This window comes from Erithacus rubecula (assembly GCF_903797595.1).
Source record: "Erithacus rubecula genome assembly, chromosome: 18".
In the NCBI taxonomy this organism is placed as follows: Eukaryota; Metazoa; Chordata; class Aves; order Passeriformes; family Muscicapidae; genus Erithacus; species Erithacus rubecula.
Genome location: NC_136670.1, coordinates 12,805,517 through 12,823,517, shown reverse-complemented (window position 1 = coordinate 12,823,517; position 18,001 = coordinate 12,805,517). Strand labels below are relative to the sequence as shown.

Sequence of the window (18,001 nt, the reverse complement as noted above, 5' to 3'; positions counted from 1 at the left end):
TGCTGATTTTCCTGCTCTGTCCTGAGGTCACAGGGCTGAAATGTGCTGCTTGCATTCACTCAGACACTGGCTGCCACCTCCTGCACCATGGTGGCATTTTTGGGTCACATCCTGACCCTCATTATCTTTACAGGGTATCTTAAAATGGCCTGGATCTTTTATTTCTTCTGACACCACCATTTTGCTTTTCAGAGTCAGAGCAGTTCCAAATGTGGTAATATTTGGGAAATCTGGGAGAAGAGCTCTGAGCCTGCATCCCACCTGAGCCTGAACCCCACCTGAGCCTGCATCCCACCTGTGTCCTGTCCCTCCACCCCTAAAAATTGTCTCTCTCCATCTTTCCTGCAGCTCCTTCAGGCCACAATGGGATCATCCAAAGCTTCTCCAAGCTGAACAATCCCAATTTTTCCACCCTTCCCTCTCAGCTGGGGGGGTTGCCAGTGTCAGCAGCAGTTCTGCCTCTCAGGTGGGATGTGCTCTGTCCCCAGCTGGGGACATTTCCCCTCCAGGAGCAGCCAGCCCCGTGTCCCCCTTGCCCTGGGCTGCTTTTTGTGTCTCTGGCTGGGAAGGGCTCTGGTTGAAGGTTTCCCCCTCACCCCTGCCCTGGCACTGGTTACTCATTAAACCCCCTGCTATTAATAGCAGAGCACAGGGTGGGAGTGCAGGTTCAGCCAGTGCATTCTCCTACCAAGGGATGCCAAAAATAGGCACACAAAAGTCCAACCCTGATGAAACTTTAACTATTTTTAGTAAAAACCCCACATACTATACTAACCAAGTGACCCCTGACACTCACGTCCCAATTCCTCACAAGCCACAGAGCAAATGTGTTTAAAAACCCATCATCTGTTTTATTTACAGTATCTCTTTTGGCTGTATTTCCAAATTTATATATATATATATTTTTTTTTAATTTTTTTATTCCCCAACTTTTCAGCTAATGAGGTGCAATGAAGCTCAAGGATGTTTCAATGTATTTTATTAACTTTAATCCAGGCTGGTGATGGACATGAGCTGGAATTGTTATCTGCAGTGCTGCTCCTGTCCAAAGCAGGAGTTGGGCCAGGCTGAGAAAACAGCCCAGGGAATGTCAGAAATTGGGGATTCCAGGAGGGAAGGGGAAGGATTCTGCCAGGCTGAGATGACCCTGAGAATTGATAGATCCTCAATTCCTAACCAATGGTACCAGGAAAATCTGGAAAGTGCAGCAGGAAATGAGAGAACTGTGAGAAGTAACTCACAGAGGAGGTTTTGATAATAACAAAATTAACTTGGAGTTATGTGCTGTTCCCTGAGCTTTTAGAACTTTCCTATCAATGCTGTATTTATGATTTCTGTGCAAGATGATAAAGCCCCAGATCAGGAGTGGCCTGATGCATTAAAAACTGAAAATAAATCTGTCTGCACAGACAAGAGCAGCAAGGTAGAAATGGCTGCATATTTCTGAAAATGTAAGTGCTTCCCACACATCAGAAAGGTTCAGCTTTTGGCAGAAGTGAAGTTTTCCTGCTCAGACTGAGATTGTCCAAGGTGTTCACATCATTTAATGGAGCTGACTTGGGCCTGATGATGCAGTGCCTGAAGGAGTTTGGGTGGAGCTGCTTTCTAAAAATCAAAGCATGCCATGAGACTGAGGTGGTGTTCATGAAATGCCCTTTCAAAATGAAAATGAAGAGTTGCTGATATCATAATGTTGAAAACTTTGGAGCTTGACTGGGAGAAAAATCTTTGTCCTGGAGGAAGCTCCTGTAATGGCCCAGCTAATCTTAAAAACAATTCCAAGATTTCCAAAAGATTCCTTCCCATAAGATTTGCATCCAGCTGATGTTTTTTCTCTCTCCCAAACTTTTGTTTAAAAAACCACCTTTGCTTCAATCAGGTTTTGAAGCACAGGAGAATTTTCAATTTCAGGATTGTGTAAAAAAATGGCCAACCTGGTTCCCTGAGATTGGTTTTCTCTTCCCAAACCTGGTTTCTCTGACACTGTGTGATCCCCCTGCTTTAACCTTCCTCAGGAAAATGGGATTTCCACATCTCTGATTGCCCCCAGAAATGCCAGTTGCTCCTGCTCTTTTGTTTTTTTGGGTTTTTTTTCCCCTGGATGCCATTGACTTCTATAAATAGAAACATCACAAATCTTTCCTTGACAAATATTTTGACAAAAAACAAATGTTTTCCAGTCTGGCAGCACTTTGGGTGCCAAGCACAACCCCAGAGGGGCTCGGAGGAAGCAGCAGCTTCTCCAGGGGATGTTGAATATTCAGAAATCCACTCTGTGCTCTGAGTTTCTGAGGGCACCTGCCAGATCCTGCTGCTGGATCCAAGCACAGATCAAACATTTGGCAGCAGCCACGTCCCTCCCTGAGCAGCAGCTCCTGCAGGCAGCATCATGTGCTATTTTTAAACCTTTATTCCATTCATTTGGATCCACTTCCCTTACTGCAGTGCTTATCTGGTGGTTCTCAGCTGACTCTGATTCTTTAAGCAATGAGTTTCCCTTTCAATTCTTGCCTTTGGGCAAGAAGAACTTTGCAAGAGTTATGAATCAACTGCATTTGGAGCTTCTGTCCTGTCTGGAAATTGTCCTGGGGCACCTTCCCCTCCTTCCTTGCCAGGCTTCCCTGTGCTGGGAAGTTGTTTTGCCACTGTTCAGTAGCAAAAACATATTTTGCAATTAGTTCTTTTCTCCTTTGAACCAGAAGGGAAGTGCCCAAGAGGTTCTTGAGTACCCAAAACCTGCAGGACTCCCCGTGGTTCCCCTGGTGGAACTGAGATAACAAGAAGGGATTTTTTGAGGGAGTTGGGATCAGCACAGCCCATCCTGCCTGAGTCTTCTCCAACATCTCCTTCCATTATTCCCATTATAAATCTGGAGAATTTTTCTCCTTTCCTCCCCCTGAGCCAGCCCATGCTGCTGGAAGCTCACCTGCAGCACTCCCCTGCTGTTTTTATGTGGAGCACAGTCCAGCAGCAGCATGAATCACATTCATCTGATTCCCACTCCACCCTGAGTTGATAGGGGAGGGTAAAGTGCCATTAATTAAAATGCAGATTCCAATTTGGGGTAATTTTTGTACTCCTGACTCCCCTTTATTGCCCTGCTGTTGTCCCTGCCAGCAGCTGACTCCAGTTCTCCCTTCCCACAGCCTGGAGTTCACTCAGCACATGGAAAATTAGAGACAAAGAGTTTGAACTTGTTGAGAAGAACATGCCCAAGAAAGCACAGGATTATTTTCCCTGATTATTAAACACATTCCATTCCACACTTGTTTTGACATTGTCCCTCAGAGAAAAATATTTTGTTTTATGGAGAAGCCTGGCTGTTCTTTTTCCTCTCAGGAATTATTGTTCCATAAGTGTTCAGCTCCATCCAAACTCTACAATGTAAATTCTCTAAAATTCCTGCTGCATCCAAGTCCTACAGCTGAAGTTTAACTTGTTGGGTTGTTCCAAAGCCTCAAAGATCACAGAACTGAGATAAAAACCTTGGACAAGGGTTGAATTTCAGTGTAATCCATCCTTTGCTAGCAAAGGGTATGAGAATATAGGAGATAAAATCCATACAGGAGTTGTAAGAGGCATTAATGAAATTCTAGGAGAACAGACAGGCAAGAAAGAAAAACTCTCTGGTTTTCACTCTCTTCAACTCTGATACTCAAAAATACCCAAGAATAAATATCAGTGAATAAACACAATGCTCAATTTCATGATATAATATAATATAATATAATGTTCACACTTTTCTCCAAGCCTTGCCTGAAAGGAGTTCATTAAAAAAAATTGAATGCAGCCACTCACACCTTGGAATATCAGTGCTCCAGTTCTCAGAGGAATTCACACATCCAGGGTAAGGGATTAATGAGCTGCTGGTAGCTTCAGTTTCAATAAATCTCTTGTTTCAATTATCTGAAGCCAAAAGCAGCTTTTTCTGCTAAAGCTACAACTCTTCCATGAATTTTCAAGATGAAAATTGTCCAGCTTTCTCCTTTTCTAAGTGATAATTCATTAAAAACCCACCCACCCACGTGCAGTGCCACTGAATTAAAAATGAAATTTCACATCTTTAAAATGAGGCATGGGATGAATTTTCTGAACATTTGTCCTGAAATGAACTTCAGCTGTGAACAATTCGCAGAAATAATTTTTTTTAAAAGATTTTGGGTTATTTTACACCATTAATTAAAATATTGAGATGTTAATTCTGCCTCACTGTTGAGCACAAAGGTCCTTGTCAGGCTGGAGGGGACAAATCTGAGCATTGTCACTGAGGAGAGCAGGGAAAGTGTAAAAATCCCTGTGCAGGGACTGACTCAGAGCTTGTCAGGAGCAGAGCACTCATCAAAAATTCCAGCTTCAGGCCTGAAGACTGAATCTCATCCTCTAACAAAACACAGATTATTGGCTCCAACTTTGCCTTTTCAATTCCAACACGCCCAAAGGCTGAACAGAATTCTCTTCCTTTTGGACAGGTAAATGTGGAGACCAATTAATTCCATTAATGATCCAACCTTCCTCCAGGAGGAAATGATCACAGGGAAGTGGTGTGGGAATGGGAATTGTGAATGAGGGACTCCTGTCAGAGCAGCATTTATCCTGCTGGGTGAAAGGTTTCTCAGAGATTAATTAATCTCAGGGCATCCTGCTGGGTTTCTGCTCCGGAAATAGGAGGGGAAAAAAAAAAAAAAACCTCTGAATGTGGAAGTCTGGCTTGGTCATTCATTATCTGTGTAGTTTGATAATTATCTATTATCTATCTAACTTGAGGAACCTGAAGACCTCCGAAGATTCCGGAACTCAATTTTCCAGCTGGGTGGTTGTTGATCACCCAGCAGAGAGCCCAGGTTTGTCCCTGAGCTGGTGCAGAACCAGCCAAAACCTCCCTGGCAGCACCTTTGGCTCCACTGAGTCTAAATAACAAAAATCCTGAGCAGCCCAGTGGATTCCGAGCTGTGATTTAGTGCCCGGGAGCAATCAGGGTTCCAAAGAGCTGATAACGAGCCTGCCAAGGGCAGTTCATGATAACTCCACTTGTCCCTTTTAAAATCAAATCATCAGAATATTTGTGAGCAGTAAGAGACTCCTGGAATTGAATAAACTGTTTTTCTTTGCACGTGTTCCGTGTTGGCACAGCTCTAACTCAGAAATATTAATTTATAATGATTAAAAAAAAAAGCTTTGTCTGGGTTTTGTCCCAGGATTTTGGGGAGATCTCCCACACAAACCTGGGGATTGATTTCCCATCTTCTCTGCTCTCAGTGTCACCCTCACCCTGCCAGGATTGGTGCTGAGGGGTGGCATTTTAAAAATATAAACCATTTCTTCTGATTCTGCAAAAATTCAAGCTGTTTTCATCCTTCCTCAGAACTTTGTATGGATATCAGAGAAATGTCCCAATCCCACCCCTCCATTCCAGGCAGAAACATGTTCAGGCTGTGCCAAAGATGCAGAAACCTCTTTTTAAAATCTGCAAAGACTTTAAAATAAGTAATGGAAGACTAATTCCAGAGAAAAAAAATAGAACTCTTTATTTTCTTACAAAACTGCCTAGAAATATTCAGGCAATGCACAAATTGTTTTATACATTGTTGTGGGGGTACATTTACACATCTGAGGATAACAGAAAAGAACAAACAAATAAAAAACAAGACAAAATCTTGCATCATTTCAGCATGTAAAAAAAAAAAAAAAAATTCAGGTTAATATATAGAGATAAACCTGTACTTAAACTGCAAAAGTGTAAAAGCAGTGACCATAACAGCCAAAATCCAATATTGCATTCAGGGCAGTGACAATTTGAATATTACAGTCTCCATGAGAAATAAACCCTTTGGAAATGTTTAGGGTCCTCATTTCCCGTGGAATTGTTGTTGAAAAAACAATTTTCTGGCATTAATCTCATGTAACTATCCTGTTAGGATAATCATCCCTCCTCAGAGGCAGAACCCATAGGATTCCAGTGGTTCCATTTCTGGATCAGGCCTTCTCCTGCACTCAAAGACCATTAAGATTTTTTTTCCAGTTAAGACCACTAAGTTTTTTGGGTTTTTTTCCAGTTGAAGTGGGATGAAATGGGTTGTGCAGGAGCTGGAGGGATGGAAATCCATGGGTGTGTCAGGCAGAGACTCAAAGCAAACAATAAATCCTGTCAGGTGCATTTGTCCCTATTTCCCTCCTACCCAGGCAGTGCAGAATGCCAAGGAAATTTATTTCTTTAATTTTCCCATTTTTCCAGCCCTGTTTTAGCTTTTTTCCAGGCTCCTCATGGCACTGAGCAGGACTGAGCACTCTCCTCTCCCTCTGAGCTGCCAGGACCAGTTCAGCTGTGACTGGTCCCAAACTGGGGCAGCTCTCCCCAAACTGGGCTGTTAAAACCCCCCCAGGGCTCCTCACCCTGCACAGCTCCCCAGCTGCACCAAACCCCTGGATTTCCACATTTTTGGTGGTTTTCTCTCCTTTTAAGCACATTTTTTCCCAATAGAACAGGCTGGGAGCTTTTCCTGCTGTTATTCCTGGCTCAGCAGCTGTTCAAGGCTGCAGTTCTTCCCTTCTTCTTCTGCAGAAGTTCTTCCCTTCTCCTTCCAGTTCTTCTTCTGCACCTCCAGCTTGACTTCCACAGCTGATGTCTCTCTTTTTTAAGAGGAGGCAGCAGCAGGGCTGTGCTTTATTTTTTGCAACCTATATTGAACAAAAATACAGATCTTTATAGTGATTATGTCAAAGCAAACAGCACTGAACAAACTTCAGTTAAAGGAGTGAATATCCAGATTATACTCAGAGATATTTTTTTTCCAGTGGTGTTGGCTGGCAAGAAAAAATCTTCACCAGTATTGAAAGGATTGAAATCCTTGATTTCTGTTTGGAAGATTTAAGTCTATATCAGAGACTTATTTTATCAATTTAGGTTATTGCACAGGTAAGTTAGCTTATTTGTATAAACTTGTGAGAAAGAAAATCCTACATTCAAAATAAGTTTCAACACAGCATGACTATTTACAAATTGATTTTTCTCTCTCCTTCTGCCTCAAATGAAGTTTTGTTATCTGAACTCTGTAGGGAGAAGTTCTTTCACTAAAGCTTCAATCTGCAAATTGATGCTCAAGAACAAATGCTCTTTTCCATCTGCAGTGGAGATGTTCTAACAACACACTGCCTGTTATTTTCTGCAGCAGTGGCTATATGCTGATTTCCCTCTTTTTGTCTCCATCATGCACGAAAACGTGGATATAAAACTAACTCCAGATCCACGCGCTGTGCAAAATACAGAATATTTCCTGTCGAAACACTGACAATCTGTGAAATAAAGACTCAGGCTGGCTCTGGCACTGTGAAACAAAGAGCAGACAATCTGTTCTACACCCCCATTCCAGAATGACATCCCCAGCAGAGCTGCACCCACCTGCCCGTGGCTGGAAGGCGACGGGCAGCGCCCGGCTGGGGAGGAGGATCCCGGAGTGCAGCGTCTGCACCGGCTCCCTGTCCGTGGCCACCAGCTGGTATTTACGGAGCAGCTGGAATGGAACATCCCTGTCAGCGTGCTGGGCTCTGGGTCTGATCAGCTGAGAGACAAAACCCCCCAAAATTCCCTTTGTTGGGGTGTTTCCCCAGCTCCCTGTCCGTGGCCACCAGCTGGTATTTACGGAGCAGCTGGAATGGAACATCCCTCTCAGTGTGCTGGGCTCTGCACCCCACCAGCTGACAGACAAAACCCCCCAAAATTCTCATTTTTTGAGGTGTTTCCCCAGCTCTCTGTCCGTGGCCACCAGGTGGTATTTACGGAGCAGCTGGAATGGAACATCTCTCTCAGCGTGCTGGGCTCTGCACCCCACCAGCTGAGAGACAAACCCCCCAAAATTCCCTTTGTTGGGGGTGTTTAGTCAGCTCCCTGTCCGTGGCCACCAGCTGGTATTTACGGAGCAGCTGGAATGGAACATCCCTGTCAGCGTGCTGGGCTCTGGGTCCCACCAGCTGAGAGACAAAACCCCCCAAAATTCTCTTTTCTTGGGGTATTTTACCAGCTCCCTGTCTGCGATCACAATGTGGTATTTACGGAGCAGCTGGAATGGAACATCCCTGTCAGTGTGCTGGGCTCTGGGTCCCACCAACTGAGAGACAAAACCCCCCAAAATTCCCTTTGTTGGGGGTGTTTAGTCAGCTCCCTGTCTGCAATCACAATGTGGTATTTACGGAGCAGCTGGAATGGAACATCCCTGTCAGCGTGCTGGGCTCTGGGTCCCACCAGCTGAGAGACAAAATCCCCCAAATTCTCATTTTTTGGGGTATTTAGTCAGCTCCCTGCGTGCAGCTACAACACAGGATTTACAAATCAGCTGGAATAGAACACTCCATGAGTTTCCTGGTCTCTGGACCCCATTATCTGCAGGAACAACCCTCCAAAATTCCCATTATTTGGGGTGTTTACCCAGCTCCCTATCTGCAGCTACAACACAGATCAGCTGGAATACAACACCTCATGAGTTTCCTGGTCTCTGAATCCCCATCATCTGCAGGAACAAACCCCCAAATTCCCATTTTTGGGGTTTTACCCAACTCCCTATCTGCATCCACATCTCAGTATTTAAGGACCAGCTGGAATACAACACTCCATCAGCACACTGGGCTCTGGATCCCATTATCTGCAGGAACAACCCCCAAAATTCCCATTTTTGTTTACCCAACTCCCCATCTGCATCCATTATTCGATATTTATGGACCAGCTGGAATAGAACATCCCATCAGTGTGCTGGGCTCTGAATCCCATCAGCTGCAGGAACAACCCCCAAAATCCCAATTTTTGTTTACCCAACTCCCCATCTGCATCCATTATTCGATATTTATGGACCAGCTGGAATAGAACATCCCATCAGTGTGCTGGGCTCTGAATCCCATCAGCTGCAGGAACAACCCCCAAAATTCCCATTTTTGTTTACCCAACTCCCCATCTGCATCCATTATTCGATATTTATGGACCAGCTGGAATAGAACATCCCATCAGTGTGCTGGGCTCTGAATCCCATCAGCTGCAGGAACAACCCCCAAAATCCCAATTTTTGTTTACCCAACTCCCCATCTGCATCCATTATTCGATATTTATGGACCAGCTGGAATAGAACATCCCATCAGTGTGCTGGGCTCTGAATCCCATCAGCTGAAGGAGCAAAACCCCTAAAATTCCCATTATTTGGGGTATTTACCCAACTCCCTATCTGCAGCTACAACACAGATCAGCTGGAATACAACACCCCATCAGTTTCCTTGTCTCTGGACCCCATTACCTGCAGGAACACCCCCCAAATTCCCATTTTTGTTACCCAGCAGAGGCCCAGGTGCAGCTGCAGCTCGGCCAGGCGCCGCCCCACGCACATCCTCCTGCCCAGCCCGAAGGGCAGGTGGGAGAAGGGATGGATGGAGCCCCTGAGCAGCCAACGCTCGGGCCTGAACTCTGCCCAGCCCCTGAAATGCTCCTCACTGCATCCCAGGGCGTGGCTGTTGAGCATCAGCACCGTCTGCAGGAAAGGAAGGCAGAGAACACGTCACAACCCAGCGGCTGCGGGGTGGGAGAACTCAGCAGGGCAGATGGAGTTCCCAAAAAAATCATTGGGAATGTAGAAAAGGTCGTGGTTTCCTCAGGGAATGGTGGGGAAAGTTGAATAAAAAAAAAATGTTGGAATGGCACATCAAAATTATTCCAGGCAAATATTTCTAGCAGTGCAGGTTTTGTGGGAATCCTTGGGGGAATCCCTCCTTCCTTATCCTGGGGCTGGTACTTTGGCAAACCAGCTGCAAGCTGGAATATGAACAATTTCTGTGGTTTAAAGGGCAATTGATAAAAGGCAAAACATCCCAATGGACTGGATTAATGGACTTACCCCTTTGGGCAGCACATAATTTCCCAGAACCATTTCTGTGTCGATGGTGCGAGTGGTGAAAGGCACTGATGGGGTTAATCTGCAGGGAAAGACAACAATGGGTTAAATTCCCAGCAATTTCCCTTCTTTTACCCTTTAGACAGCAAGATGTATAAAATTCTGTGTGCTGGAAAATTCTCTCTCCCTTGTGCAAAGAAGCTGGTAAAAAAACCCAACAAAACAACCCAAAAAAACCATACCTAACCAAACCAAAAAAAAAAAAAAGAAAAAAAAAAAAAACCTGGTGATTTCTTTGGAAATGATTTGGGAATTTCACCTCATGGATTCTTTCAGACAGGCTTTTAGGTAAGGCATATTCCTCAGGCTCTCAGCACTTGGGCTCTCCTGGGCAGCCAAAACTCTCTGGATTTCCTGGAAAAGCTTCTCCTGGACATGTGGATTACGGGAGAGGTTGTACAGAGCCCACAGCAAACTGTTGGCTGTCTGGAAAAAGCAAAAAGAAAGGTTCAGTCTTCCTTTTTTTAGGGACAGGAGGAAGAAATTGCACGAAGTTCAAAGTAAAATTTATGGCTGGGCACAGCTTGATGGAATTTTGACAGCCTGAGGGATTATGAGCAGTCTCAGTTGTCCTCCAGAATTAAAAATGCAGGGATTTCAGGTAAAAATACAAGGATTTCTGGTAAAAATAAAGGGATTTCAGGGAAAAATACAAGGATTTCTGGTAAAAAAATCCATTTGCACTTGGGCCACTGAGGCCACTTTGGGGTTAACTCAATTCCAGGTGTGCTGGTGGTTGTGCTGTGGAAGGAAGGGGGAAACTGGGATGGTTTGAAACTTTTGGAAAATCAGCTTTACCATCTCCATCCTGGTGATCTGCAGGTAAGAAAGGAATTGGGAAAAAATAAAACTTTGGAAAATCAGCTTTACATCAGCACCTTGGTGATCTGCAACTAAGGAAGGAACTGGGAGGAATTTAAACCTTTGGAAAATCAGTTTTATGATCTCCACACCGGTGATCTGCAGTTCAGGAGGGAACTAGAATGATTTGAAACTTTTAGAAAATCAGTTTTTCCATCTCCATACTGGTGATCTATGGCTAGGGAGGGAACTGGAATGATTTGAAACCTTTGGAAAATCAGCTTTACCATGTCCATACTGGTGATTTGCAGCTCAGGAGAGAATTGGGAGGAATTGAAACCTTTGGAAATTCAGCTTTACCTGCTCCACCCAGGTGATTTGCAGCTCAGGAGAGAATTGGGAGGAATTTAAAATCTTGGAAAATCAGCTTTACCATCTCCATACTGGTGACCTATGGCTAGGGAGGGAACTGGAATGATTTGAAACCTTTGGAAAATCAGCTTTACCATCTCCATACTGGTCATTTGCAGTTCAGGAGAGAATTTGGAGGAATTGAAACCTTTGGAAATTCAGCTTTACCATCTCCACTGTGGTGATCTTCACTCAGGAGGGAATTGGGAGGGAATTGTGAGGAATGAAAACTTTGTAAACTCATCTTTACCGTCTCCACACCAGCGATCTGCAGCTCTGCAATGGCAGCATAGAGCTCCTTCCTGGACAGCTGTCCCCCCGAGTAGATGTCACACAGAAAATCCTCCTGGGGGCTGCCTGAGTGCTTCTGCAGCCTGCAGTCGATGGAGTGCTTGGCTGAGGAGGGCAGGATCAAAGGAAAATCCCTCAAAATCCCATAAAACCAACAGCAAACCCACGTGGGGTTTGATAGGAGTGCCAAGCTGTGCTCTGTTTGCAGCAGTGGGTAAAGAGTGAGGGGATTTATAGTGATTAAAGAATGAGGTTTTCACTTTTAACATAAAAAAAAACTCAGTCCCAAAAATCACTTTTCAACAGAGGAGCTTCTGCAAGATCTCAGGAATTTTAGTGTCTTAAATTAGAGGAGGAAATCAGTGACATGTTGAGGGAAATATTCAAAAGAGAAACAGGAGTGTGGAAAATTTATTACCTGAGGTTTTCAAAGGGAATCAAGGTGTTAAAAATCAAAGGGATTTAGCACCCAGAACCCCTGAGGGGAAATGTAAATCTTGGGTTTACCAGGGAAGGCACAAACATGCCAAATTTCAACATGCTGGGGCTTTTTTTTATTAAATAAAAATAAACAGATTTTGCTCATGAATATACCAGCTGTTAAAACCAGTTCCTGTAAGGAATTATTCATTTTAAGTGAAGGTGTCAAACTGGTTTTTCTGAGCAAAGCTGGTTGAAAGTGTCTTTCCTAAAGCCCATAAACTGCCCAGCAATAAAATAAGTGAGTGTGTGGCTGGCAGGATAAAAAGCCTTGGGACTCAAATGCCCAAGGGAAATATCTCAGTGTTACAACTTTCCAAAAGCTTTCTCAACCTTTAGTTATTCCTCTCGCTGCTTAAATTAATGAAATTCTAAAAATATTAAAAATACAAATTTAACTTCACATCTGGAATTTGAGTAATTTTTAACCTTGGAAGGCCAACTCAATTTAAATAGTGAAAAAATGTTGTCAAAAAGCCAAACTGCACCTTATTATTTAAATTACTTCTGGTTTTAAGATTTACAACTGTGTTGCAGGTTGTTCAGAAAAGCTTTAATTTCTTTTTTTTTTTTTTCTTTTAGTAAACAGGTTTTTGCTGCATGCAACTGCTCCTACATGGGAATAAATCCAGATTTAGGTGCAGCAAAGGACTTTTAATCTGTGCTGAAGGTGAGGATTAACAGCAAGTGTTAAAAAAAAAAAAATCAATTCCAGCCGAGGAGAAGACAGAGATAAAGGGCAAGGAGATGAATTGGGGTTGAATAATGACCTGTTTTAAATATATCATCCCATGCCTTGGTGTGAGCTTGCCAGACTTTGGTGTTGAGCCCCTTGTGCAGCTCCACGGGGGTCACCATCATCATCCCAAAAGTGGCCATCATCTGGGGGGGAAGAGGAGGAAAACCTTCTGTAATCCCTTTAATCCATCTGCTTCAATCCCTGAACAGCACCAGGCTGGAAAGTAGGGGGGATTTTCAGGAAGGCAAAAATTCTGCTGGATTTTCCATCCTGGACAGAGAGGGTGGGTCTCAGTCTGCTGAGATAAAAATTGGGGATTTTAGGAGCTTCCTCAGTAGGGAATGCATCCTGTTTATTTTAGGCAGCTGCTGGGAGTGGCACAAGGTGGTTTTTGGTAGCACAGAAGCCTGAGGCTGCTTTTTCCAGCTGACTCCTTTAAATTCTGCCTCTCATTAACAGCAGAGTGTAAAAATCCCCACAGCCCCAGAGACTCCCATACCGTTTTTACAGCCTTGATGAAGTTCAGACTTTCTTCCTCCACATCCTGCTGCAGGAGGCCAAACCTCTTTCCATACAGCACCAGACAGATACCTGTGGTTAGGCAATATTATAATTAAATTGATAAACCAAAGGGTGTGTGGGATGCTTTATTTATTGTCAAGGCTTGGATGAGCCTTCTGAAAATGTTCCTTGATACAGAGCAGCATCTGTGAAACACCTCCTGCTTTGCCTTGGCCCCAGCCAGGGTTAAACAGCTCAGGAGCAAAAATTTCTGCACAAATTAGGATTGCCACTGATCCCCTCACGAGCAGCAGAGCTGGATATTTGGTGAGGTCATTGAAGAAAACAGAGTGGCAGGAGAAATGGGCTTGAAGAGCTTTCCACAGCCACAAACCACTCACAAGCACTGGCAGCATCCCTCACTCCACATCTTCCCACTTGTCTTGTTTTCCCCTCTTTCTTTTCAAGCTGTCATTTGCTATTCCTCCCTTTCCAAAAGCAGCCATCACCACTGACAGTGGAAAAAAAAAAAAATCACTTTGAGGAGCTCAGTCCAGAGGCTGCTGAGAGGAGCCAGCCAAGAGAGTCAGGTCTGGCAAAGCTGCTTCATCCCTTTTTTTTGGGAATCTGAGCCACTTTGTGCTCTGTGTCACTCCTGGCAGATTCCTCAGTGTGCTCTGAAAGGTTTCTGAGGATGAGGTTCTGTCTTGGTAAATCATTCCCAATCCCAATGTCAACATTGGAAATGGGATTTTCCAATCTTTGCCTACAGCCAGCACTCTGTTATTGGAATATTTCATTGATCCTGCATTGCTGATAATTAAATATCAGATGGACAAAAATGGCTGTGTGTAATCTGATCCCACTCTAGATAAATGAACCATAATCACCCCAGTTTTTTGATTTATAAATCAGTGGAATATTTGAATTACAAGCTATGCAGAAATTTATTAATTTTGCACTGGCAGTCCCTGGTTATTCTGCAACTCTTTTTCCATGATATTACAGCTGAGAGTTTGGAAATAATCGGCCAACACATTCATCCCTGATCATATTTTAGCTGCAATGGCCTGGCAGGTGCAGCACACTCAGGCAAAATCTGACTCACTTTCAAAAGACCATTTGTTGAATTCTGAATAGATGTCTTCCATCTGTCCATTGTGGTCACAAATTTCATCTATTCTGTACATAAAATCCTCCAAGACCTAAATGGTGGAGAGAAGAGAGAGAAAAGAAGGGAATAAAATGGTGGAGAGAAGAGAGAGAAAAGAAGGGAATAAAATGACATCAACTGATAAAAATCTGGTGTAATTCAGCATTTCAGCTGCTTTCTAAGCAGATAGCAATCTTGTTTGAGAGGAATCCTTTTGTTCCCTGTTCTTTGGGCAAGATTCAGCTTCCCCCTGTGTGAACAAAGGTTTGGATTTGACACAACTCTGTGCTTCGATGAACTGTGCTTCCCTCCCAGGGATGCAATCCTTCACTGGGACAGCGCTGGGATTTCACAATTGGGGATTAAGGTGTTTATCACAGGTGCTCCTCAAACTCCCTCAGCAGCTCAGAGGTTAAGGACAGAGCTGTTCCCTGAGGGGACAGCACAAGAATGAAGGGGTAAAGGAAAAAAAAAAAACACTGAATGCAGGAAAAGCAGGGAAAAGCTGTTAGCAGGAGCCTGGATCCTTGTGGAATAATCCTGTTTTTCTGTGGAGTCTCAGCTCCAGTTTTCTGTGTGGTCTCAGACCCTGGCAATCAGTTTGTACTAGTTATTCCCTGAATGATCTGGGTCTGAAGTCGTGTTTTTATCGCTGTGGAGTAAATAAAGCCATGTGGATAAACCAGATCTGCTTTAATTCCCCGGGGGAGATAGAGGATTCCTGCGGGCACGGTACCTCATTGATGGTCGTATCCAATTTCATAACCTCCCTGGGCTTCATTAATTTCTTCTGAAAGGCGCTTCTCACCCTCTGCCAGTCCTTTCCCTCCCTGCATTGAAACAACGACAGCGAGGTTGGGGAGCGAAAAGCTCAAAGGGGAACGAAAAGAGAAAAAAAAAACCCAAACCCGCAGCGTGCGCATTGCTGATGCTCCATCGCACCGGCGGGGGAGCAGCCCCAAAAACACTCGGGGGAGGGGATTGAGTCCCAAAAACACTCGGGGGAGGGGAATGAGCCCCAAAAACCCTCGGGGGAGGGGAATGAGCCCCAAAAACCCTCGGGGGAGGGGGATGAGCCCCAAACACCCTCGGGGGAGGGGGATGAGCCCCAAACACCCTCGGGGGAGAGGGATGAGCCCGAAACAGCCTCGAGGGAGGGAGATGAGCCCCAAACACCCTCGGGGGAGGGAGATGAGCCCCAAACACCCTCGGGGGAGGGAGATGAGCCCCAAACACCCTCGGGGGAGGGAGATGAGCCCCAAACACCCTCGGGGGAGGGAGATGAGCCCCAAACACCCTCGGGGAGGGAGATGAGCCCCAAACACCCTCGGGGGAGGGAGATGAGCCCCAAACACCCTCGGGGGAGGGAGATGAGCCCCAAACACGCTCGAGGGAGGGAGATGAGCCCCAAACACCCTCGGGGGAGGGGGATGAGCCCCAAACACCCTCGGGGGCTCAAGCCGGGGTGCCCCGGTCCCCGTGGAGCCGGGCTGGGCGCAGCCACATCCCCCGGGCTCCGGATCCCCCCGCACCCGCTGCCGGCAGCCGGGATGCTGCGGGTGCCACTCACAGGATGAGCAGCCCGTATCCCTCGTCGCGATAGTCGCGATAGGCTTTCCAGGGCTTGATCTCGAGGCGCTGGGGGCAGGGGCTCTCGCGGCGGTACAGAGCCTCCAGCAGGCAGGGATCCGCGATGTGCACCGAGTCGAACGCGCCCAGCTTCATGCGGAAAATCTTCCCGAACCTCCGGTGGTACTGAGCCTGGGGAGCAGGGGGGAAAAAAAATCAAAAAACCAAAAACCAAAAAAGCAAAGCAAAACAAAACACCAACCAAATAACAACAACAACAACAACGAAACAAACAAAGAAACAAAAAAATACGAGGTGAGTGCGGGGCGCTCCCCGGCGCAGCATCTTCATCCCATCCCACTCCATCCTCATCCCCACCCCATTCTCGGCTCCCTCCCCATCCCCGCCGCCTCACCAGCGTCTCGTGCTGCCTCTTGAGCCCCCCTTTCCAGAGCACGTCGGGCAGGCTGCCCATGAGCGGCCAGCTGGGCGGCCCGGGCAGCGTCTCCGCCGGCCGCAGGGCGCTCAGCGAGGAGGCGGCGCGGCCGCAGGTGCGCCCGGGGAGCCGGCGGGGCAGCAGGAGGAGGATGCTGCAGCCGCCCATGGCCGCCGTGCCGCCCCCGGGCGAGCCGAGGCGCTTTTATAGCAGCCCGAGGTGCTGGACTTTCATCCGCGCCAATGGCAGCCCTGGGTGGGGTGAGGTGGGGCGGCTGCCCCGGCCCTGCCCGCAGAGCCCGAGGGGCAGGCGGGGCAGGAAAGGGCTCGGGAGAGGCGGGGAAGGCACCGCGCCAGCGCCTCCGCCCGCTGGAACCGGGATGGGAACCGGGAATGCGGGGATGGGAACCGGGGATCCGGGGATGGGACCCTCTGGGATGTGGGGATGGGACACGCTGGGATCCGGGGATGGGAACCAGGAATGCGGGGATGGGAACCGGGGATCCGGGGATGGGAACCGGGGATCCGGGGATGGGACACGCTGGGATGCGCGGGTCGGACCTGTTGGGATGCGGGGATGGGAACCGGGAATGCGGGGATGGGAACCGGGGATCCGGGGATGGGACACGCTGGGATGCGGGGATGGGACACGCGGGGATGGGAACCGGGAATGCGAGGATGGGACACGCTGGGATGCGCGGGTCGGACCTGTTGGGATGCGGGGATGCACGGGTGGGACACGCTGGGATGCGGGGATGGGACACGCTGGGATGCGGGGATGCTCCGGCTCCGGTCCCCAGGAGGAGGGGACGCAGCGGTGGCAGCAGCTCCTCTCCCTGCCTGGAGTTCGTGTGAGCGGTTTCGTAGCTCTCTCTCTCTCTCTCCCTCTCTCTCTTTTTTTTTTTTTTTTTTTTTTTGTTTCCTTAATTCGTATTTTGGAGTCCGAGCACCGGCATGAGCGGGGAGCGGCTGTGGTGACCATCCCGCAGAGCGCAGGTGGCAGAGTCGTTCAGTTTTCCAGCAGCATTTGCACTTTTAAAAGACGGAATAAAATAAAAAAAAAAAATGCGAGGAGCTGAGGAATAACGAGTTGTGGGGTGTGAACTGTCCTTATCCTCTGGTTGAGTAACCAGAAAAGGTCATGTGGGCATCATCGCAGAAGGCAAAATTCCCTTCCCTAACACTGTGAGTGACATTAAATCCCGACAATAACCAGTGAATCACCTTTTAATCAGAAAATGCACAGAAATGCTCAAAGTTTGAGACTGAGAGAAGGAGAGGAGCAGGAACAGGTAAAGAAAGGAAGGGAAGGGAAGGGAAGGGAAGGGAAGGGAAGGGAAGGGAAGGGAAGGGAAGGGAAGGGAAGGGAAGGGAAGGGAAGGGAAGGGAAGGGAAGGGAAGGGAAGGGAAGGGAAGGGAAGGGAAGGGAAGGGAAGGAAGGGAAGGGAAGGGAAGGGAAGGGAAGGGAAGGGAAGGGAAGGAAGGGAAGGGAAGGGAAGGGAAGGGAAGGGAAGGGAAGGGAAGGGAAGGGAAGGGAAGGGAAGGGAAGGGAAGGGAAGGGAAGGGAAGGGAAGGGAAGTTTGATCCTACCTGTAATCCAGAGGATTTCCAGGAAAGACAGTTTGGCTTTCAAACTGTCAAATCACCCCACGCTACTTTTCTTTCTCAAGTGCCTTTTGTGACTCAGCTCTAATCCCC

General features: G+C 46.7%; 1 protein-coding gene across 1 annotated transcript; it reads right to left on the bottom strand.

Annotated features, from left to right (window-relative positions):
* Positions 1 to 5,503: 5,503 nt before the first annotated feature.
* Positions 5,504 to 16,470, bottom strand: CYP24A1 (cytochrome P450 family 24 subfamily A member 1). Its single transcript, XM_079321763.1, has 12 exons — positions 16,284 to 16,470; positions 15,870 to 16,060; positions 15,036 to 15,129; positions 14,255 to 14,351; positions 13,145 to 13,236; positions 12,677 to 12,788; positions 11,386 to 11,531; positions 10,183 to 10,349; positions 9,867 to 9,945; positions 9,309 to 9,503; positions 7,397 to 7,508; positions 5,504 to 6,675 (listed from the first exon to the last, which is right to left on the bottom strand). The coding sequence occupies exons 1-12, from the start codon at positions 16,341 to 16,343 to the stop codon at positions 6,662 to 6,664; spliced, it is 1,359 nt and encodes a 452-aa protein (XP_079177889.1). The 5' UTR covers positions 16,344 to 16,470; the 3' UTR covers positions 5,504 to 6,661.
* Between the last annotated feature and the right edge of the window lie 1,531 nt (positions 16,471 to 18,001).